The sequence below is a fragment of the Saccoglossus kowalevskii genome, chromosome 10, assembly GCF_978046115.1.
Source record: "Saccoglossus kowalevskii chromosome 10, keSacKowa6.1, whole genome shotgun sequence".
Taxonomy (NCBI): Eukaryota; Metazoa; Hemichordata; class Enteropneusta; family Harrimaniidae; genus Saccoglossus; species Saccoglossus kowalevskii.
Window position 1 is genome coordinate 24497316 of NC_140650.1, and position 7652 is coordinate 24504967.

Consider the following 7652-nt stretch of genomic DNA (forward strand, 5'->3'; position numbering starts at 1 on the left):
ATGTATATACATGTATAATAAAATTCACAAGCACAGCTATAAGAGGGCGGTATGACAGTTTTTCCCACAACTCATAGCATAACCAGCGTCGGATCAACGTAAAGTGTAATTCACAACTTTGAACAATAGCGTTCCTAAACCGTTTGTTGAGGGACTGTGGTTGAAATGGGCAAATGTGATTGGTGCAAGGAGTGTAGAATTCGATGTTGAGACACCAAATTTACGTAAAAAGCTCTTGAACCGTGGCACTGTAAGTTTGTCGACATTATCCATTATATTAACGTAAAACAAACGGATCGTAAGCTAGGACGCCATTTTGAACCAAAGCTTGTGTCACGTGGCTGGCAACCGTTGTCAGGGCATCTCGTGGGATATCGCGGTGAGCGGAACATCCACTATTATGTTTCGTCCGTCGAGATCCATTCAATTAGTCATGGAAGGTACCATGGAGGTAAATTGTTTACCTCCATGAAGGTACTAACCATGAATTAGTGAAAGTCACAACTGAAAAAAAAATTATCAAATCTTTTTCATTATGACGTACATGTATTCATGTTGTAGCGACTCTAAAAGTAACTAAATGTATGTAATGATGTTTTATTTCTTAGAAAAAAAAAATAGCTCAACATAAAAACTGGGGGGGGGGGGTACTCTATTTGAAAAAGTGGGGTCACTGTTTACAATTAAGGGGATGGGACTTCATATTCATGTGCCACTTAAAAATATTTTCAGCAACAAGCCCCCCACTTTCGGACCCATGTGAATTTTACCGCCCCCTAAACGTAGTACTCATGATAATTAAAAAAAGGTACAAGTACACAGTGAGTGGATACGTTCTTACGTAACCGGTTTCCTGTTAGAACTTGTCTTGATAATTGTTCACACATTTCTGATCCTTTGTATTTCATGGTAATACCATCTGCAGGGGTTCATTAAATAAGTGGGGATATCTTTAAATTTTTTTTTTTTTTTTTCAATTTGTCATTCAAACTTAATTTGGGTGACACATGCGTCGACTCATGGAGCAAAAAAAATCTCCATGGTCGATTTCACCCTTTAGCGAATCGAACAGCGACCTCTAGGTAATTCACATGTATTATTTATTGCCTTCGAAAGTTCTTTGTTCACGACTCTTTTGTTTCGCGATTTGACCCGCAGTAGTAGCTTACAGTCTTGGAAGCTCATAGACCCTATGAGAAGCCATATTGTCCGTACGAGTGACGTGGCGAAACACCGCAGGTCAAACATCTGATTACTTTCTTAGTTACGATTGAATTGGACGATAATTTAACGGGAACAGCTATGGGGCTTTTCATGGGACACGCTCTCCCCGGCAGCTTTTTCATCGTCTTCGGGGTATGGTGGTGCATAAAGTATTCCTACCGCTTTATTCGTAAGAATTCAAACGTATTTAGGCAGACCAACAACCCGACTGTCAACAGCAATGGAACACGACGTTTCTTTACAAGCCGCGATGCCGAGTTCATTGAAGGTATAATCGTCGTTGTGTTCGGTAGTGTTGGGGTCATCGTTGAACAATCTTGGCCTGAATGGAAATGGACCATGTTAGACAAAGACACGGGAAAATTTGTGCATTCGGTAGAATGGCAGCACTGCACTATGTACATATTCTTTGGCATCGCCGGTGCAGTATTTGTCATTGCACGTACGTGTGTCACTGGGCTGAAAGCTTTTGAGCACTTTTTCATGGCCTTGGCTTTTTTCATCGAAGGTATGCTGTTTTACTTCCACGTTCACGCCCGTTCGCCTTTAGACATTTCACTGCACTATATGTTGGTGATTACAGTATTGCTAACCGCACTGGTGACATTCACCGAAATTTGGAAAACTGATGTCCAACTGCTGCCGTTCATTCGCACCGGTCTAACCTTCACTCAGGGTACGTGGTTTTGGCAAGTCGCGTTTGTATTATACCCACCTAATGGCGGCGCTCATTGGGACCCCGACAGTCACGAGAACCTGATGTTTGTAACAATGGCATTCTGCTGGCACATCCTCGCATGTATGGCTGTGATGGCTGGAATCTTCGGCGTAATATCTGTCTATTTCCGAATGACTATCACCCAGGCCAGCACCAACGAAATTCGCCTTGAATGCTACGATAAGCTTATCGATGAAATTTGAATGTCATGCCGGTACATTGACGTTGACGCTCGGCGTAAGCGTATGGGAGGTGTGTGCGTCCCCGTGAGAAGAGTCCAGGGTGTATACTCCACGAACATGTATACTCCACGAACATGTATACTCCACGAACATGTATACTCCTCGTTGTTGGTTTCGTCTTGTTGATACATTAACTCGAGCAGTTAATCCCAGCTCCCGTTCCATGTCCATGTTTCAGAAGTTTTTATCTATAATTGTTTAGGGGGTGTTTAGCTTTTATTTGAGGATGGGGTGAATATGTACATTGTAAAACTGAATAATTGAGCATTTAAAGCATTTGAGCAGTTTTTATAAAAATTACGAAATACTAAACAAATGTAGTACTATTAAAATAAAATATATGAAATTCAGAAAGAAAAATAAGCTGCCCTACTGTAACAATACATCTGATTTTAATCAGTTTGATCTGGACACCCTCGATAAATGGTTTCACTGCACTTCTCTGTACTTCTGTTCTTATTGTCTGCTTTGGAATGATCGCGAAATCAGTATACATACAGTTCAAGCCTTGTGAGTTATCCGATACTTTCGAACTGAAGCTCGTTCGGCCGAAAAATTGCAGTTTTTCTGTTATTTTTCCATTAAATATCAACCTTTCTACAGTTTATCTGACTTGCAGCACGTCACCCGCACATGGAGATTGTACATTGCATAATGAGTTTATAAATATTTATAACTACATTTGGGACGTAACAAAGATCGAAACCACTTTGGTCCTGGTCGATCAAAGGGTGTTAGCCTGCCTGACAACATAAGAAAAATATTAAATCGTTTTTCTTGGTGTGTGAATGGAATATTGTATGTAGCTGCGATTGGATTCGATTCGCGATTTGATGGGCGTGCAATTTATTACATGTGTGAAACAGGCTTTTGATACTGTACCTGCGACAACGCATCTCCATTGTGTGGGAGAACTGTTATGTAGTAATGTAATCACTAAAATCACTGACACTTTATTGCAGTTTTTTGATTAGACTTTATTTTATGTGCTAGCATATTATTATTTTGTGATAGGGATATTTAGTATTAAATCTAGATTTTTATTCTTATATTTGAATGTGTATTGTGCCTCACCATGCCAGTCTACCCCTTTACAAGTTCTATCTTGCCTCCCCGACTACGTCAGAAAAAACAAAAGCATTTTGAAATCCTAGCCAAGACGTCTACCACCAACGATCACGACCAGTGATGATAATGGAGTTTCACACTTTTTGCCAAGTGGTGTCGATACTCATTTGTTAGTCTACCAGATATGGCCTTTCATGGCTTAAATTAAATTAACAGTGTTTTTAGTAAGTATTCTGTTTCTTCTGTAAAAATTGCCATTTTATATTTCCAAAACAGTTTTGATATTTGTTAGGTCCGATTAGGTACAGTTAGCAATTCTTGATATTCATTGGTCGTTCAAGTGTGATATTTCCCGTATATATGGTGTAGCGTTTCAGAGAGTCTAGATTTCAAAATTACCCCAAATCCCCTAGTAAGGTTGCGCCTTCGGCGCTAGGTTGGTGAGTAGATCTCGCCTCTCATGCAACATTTTGTGCCACCGCCTCTGTATATGGTGTACATTGGATTGAGACACTCCTTCAGAAGGGGCGACATTTCGCGTATATATGGTGTACATTGGATTGAGACACTCCTTCAGAAGGGATGACATTTCCCGTATGAATGGTGTACATTGGATTTAGACACTCCTTCAGAAGGTGCGACATTTCCCGTATATATGGTGTACATTGGATTGAGACAGTCCTTCAGAAGGGGCGATACTTCCCGTATATATGGTGCACAGTGGATTGAGACACTCCTTCAAAAGGGGTGACATTCCCGTATATATGGTGTACAGTGGATTGAGAGAGTCATTCAGAAGGGGCGACATTTACCGTATATATTATGTAAATTTGATTGAGACACCCCTTCAGAAGGGGCGACATTTCCCGTATATTTGGTGTACATTGGATTGAGACACTCCTTCAGAAGGGGCGACGTTCTCCGTATATATGGTGTACAGTGGATTGAGACAGTCCTTTAGAAGGGGCGACATTTCCCGTATATATGGTGTACATTGGATTTAGACACTCCTTCAGAAGGTGCGACATTTCCCGTAGATATGGTGTACATTGGATTGAGACAGTCCTTCAGAAGAGGTGACATTTACCGTATATATGGTGTCCATTGGATTCAGAAACTCCTTCAGAAGGGGCGACGTTTCCCGTATATATGGTGAACATTGGATTGAGACACTCCATCTGAATGGGCGATATTTCCCATATATATGGTGTACATTGGATTTAGACACTCCTTCCTAAGGGGCGACATTTACTGTATATATGGTGTAAATTTGATTGAGACACTCCTTCAGAAAGGGCGACATTTCCCGTATATAAGGTGTACGATGGATTGAGACAGTCCTTCAGAAGGGGTGACATTTTTCGTATATATGGTGTACAGTGGATTGAGACAGTCCTTCAGAGGGGGTGACATTCCCGTACATATGGTGTACAGTGGATTGAGACAGTCCTTCAGAAGGGGTGACATTTTTCGTATATATGGTGTACATTGGATTGAGACACTCCTTCAGAAGGGGTGACATTCCCGTATATTTGGTGTTCAGTGGATTGAGTCAGTCCTTCAGAAGGGGTGACATTTCTCGTATATATGGTGTAAATATGATTGAGACACTCCTTCAGAAGGAGCGATATTTCCCGTATATATGGAGTACGGTGGATTGAGACAATCCTTCAGAAGGGGCGATATTTCCCATATATATGGTGTACGGTGGATTGAGACACTCCTTCAGAAGGGGTGACATTTCCCGTAATATAGTGTGCATTGGATTCAGACAGTCCTTCAGAAGGGGTGACATTTCCCGTATATATGATGTTCATTGGATTTAGACACTCCTTCAGAAAGGGCGACATTTCCCGTATATATGGTGTAAATTTGATTGAGACACTCCTTCAGAAGGGACGATACTTCCCGTATATATGGTGTACGGTGGATTGAGACAATCCTACAGAAGGGGCGATATTTCCCATATATATGGTGTACAGTGGATTGAGGCACTCCTTCAGAAGGCGTGACATTTCACGTATATATGGTGTACATTGGATTCAGACACTCCTTCAGAAGGGGTGACATTTCTCGTATATATGGTGTAAATTTGATTGAGACACTCTTTCAGAAGGGGCGACATTTCCCGTATATATGGTGTACGGTTGATTGAGACACTCCTTCAGAAGGGGCGACATTTCCCGTATATATGGTGTACATTGGATTGAGACACTCCTTCAGAAAGCGTGACATTTGCCGTATATATGGTGTACATTTTATTCAGACACTCCTTCAGAACGGGCGACATTTCCTGTATATATGTTGTAAATTTGATTTAGACACTCCTTCAGAAGGGGCGACATTTCCCGTATATATGGTGTACTGTTGATTGAGACACTCCTTCAGAAGGGGCGACATTTCCCGTATATATGGTGTACATTGGATTGAGACACTCCTTCAGAAGGCGTGACATTTCCCGTATATATGGGGTACATTGGATTTAGACACTCCTTCAGAAGGGGCGACATTTCCCGTATGTATGGTGTACAGTGGATTGAGACAGTCCTTCAGATTGGGCGACATTTCACGTATATGTAGTGTACATTGGATTGAGACAGTCCTTCAGAAGGGACGACATTCCCGTATATATGGTGTACAGTGGATTGAGACAGTCCTTTAGAAGCGGCGACATTTCCCGTATATATGGTGTGCATTGGATTGAGACACTCCTTCAGATGGCGTGACATTTCCCGTATATAAAGTGTACATTGGATTGAGACAGTCCTTCAGAAGGCGTGACATTTCCCGTATATATGGTGTACATTGAATTTAGACACTCCTTCAGAAGGGGCGACATTTCCCGTATATATGGTGTAAATTGGATTGAGACACTCCATCAGAAGGGGCGACATTTCCCGTATATATGGTGTACATTGGACTGAGACACTCCTTCTGAAGGCGTGACATTTCCCGTATATATGGTGTGCATTGAATTTAGACACTTGTTCAGAAGGGGCGACATTTCCCGTATATATGGTGTAAATTGGATTGAGACACTCCTTCAGAAGGGGCGACATTTCCCGTATATATGGTGTACAGTGGATTGAGACACTTCTTCAGAAGGGGCGATATTTCCCGTATATATTGTGTACATTGCATTGAGACACTCCTTCAGAAGAGGCGATATTTCCCGAATGTATGGTGTATATTGGATTGAGACACTCCTTCTGAAGGCGTGACATTTGCCGTATATATGGTGTACATTGGATTCAGACACTCCTTCAGAACGGTCGGCATTTCCTGTATATATGTTGTAAATTTGATTTAGACACTCCTTCAGAAGGGGCGACATTTCCTGTATATATGTTGTAAATTTGATTTAGACACTCCTTCAGAAGGGGCGACATTTCCCGTATATATGGTGTACAGTGGATTGAGACAGTCCTTCAGAAAGGGTGACATTTCCCGTATATATGGTGTACGATGGATTGAGACACTCCTTCAGCAGGGTGACATTTCTCGTATATATAGTGTACATTGGATTGAGACACTCCTTCAGAAGGGGTGATATTCCCGTATATATGGTGTACAGTGATTTGAGACAGTCCTTCAGAAGAGGTGACATTCCCGTATATATGGTGTACGGTGGATTGAGACACTCCTTCAGAAGGGGCGACATATCACGTATATATGGTGTACATTGGATTCAGACACTCCTTGAGAAGGGGTGACATTTCTCGTATATATGGTGTAAATTTGATTGAGACACTCCTTCAGAAGGGGCGACATTTCCCGTATATATGGTGTACGGTTGATTGAGACACTCCTTCAGAAGGGGCGACATTTACCGTATATATGGTGTACATTGGATTGAGACACTCCTTCAGAAGGCGTGACATTTGCCGTATATATGGTGTACATTGGATTCAGACACTCCTTCAGAACGGGCGACATTTCCCGTATATATGTTGTAAATTTGATTGAGACACTCCATCAGAAGGGGCGACATTTCCCGTATATATGGTGTACTGTTGATTGAGACACTCCTTCAGAAGGGGCGACATTTCCCGTACATATGGTGTACAGTGGATTGAGGCACTCCTTCAGAAGGGGTGACATTTCCCGTATATATGGTGTACATTGGATTTAGACACTCCTTCAGAAGGGGCGACATTTACCGTATATATTATGTTAATTTGATTGAGACACTCCTTCAGAAGGCGTGACATTTCACGTATATATGGTGTACATTGGATTCAGACACTCCTTCAGAAGGGGTGACATTTCTCGTATATATGGTGTAAATTTGATTGAGACACTCCTTCAGAAGGGGCGACATTCCCCGTATATATGGTGTACGCTTGATTGAGACACTCCTTCAGAAGGGGCGACATTTCCCGTATATATGGTGTACATTG

General features: G+C 41.6%; 1 protein-coding gene across 1 annotated transcript; it reads left to right on the top strand.

The window, feature by feature from the left end:
- Nucleotides 1-1112: 1112 nt before the first annotated feature.
- Nucleotides 1113-3233, top strand: LOC102803106 (transmembrane protein 45B-like). Its single transcript, XM_006815398.3, has one exon. The coding sequence runs from the start codon at nt 1303-1305 to the stop codon at nt 2143-2145; it is 843 nt and encodes a 280-aa protein (XP_006815461.1). The 5' UTR covers nt 1113-1302; the 3' UTR covers nt 2146-3233.
- The last annotated feature ends 4419 nt before the right edge of the window (nt 3234-7652 follow it).

What these genes read in the sequence shown, in the direction of transcription:
- LOC102803106 (XM_006815398.3), top strand. Translation starts at nt 1,303, where the DNA reads ATGGGGCTTTTCATGGGACACGCTCTCCCCGGCAGCTTTTTCATCGTC.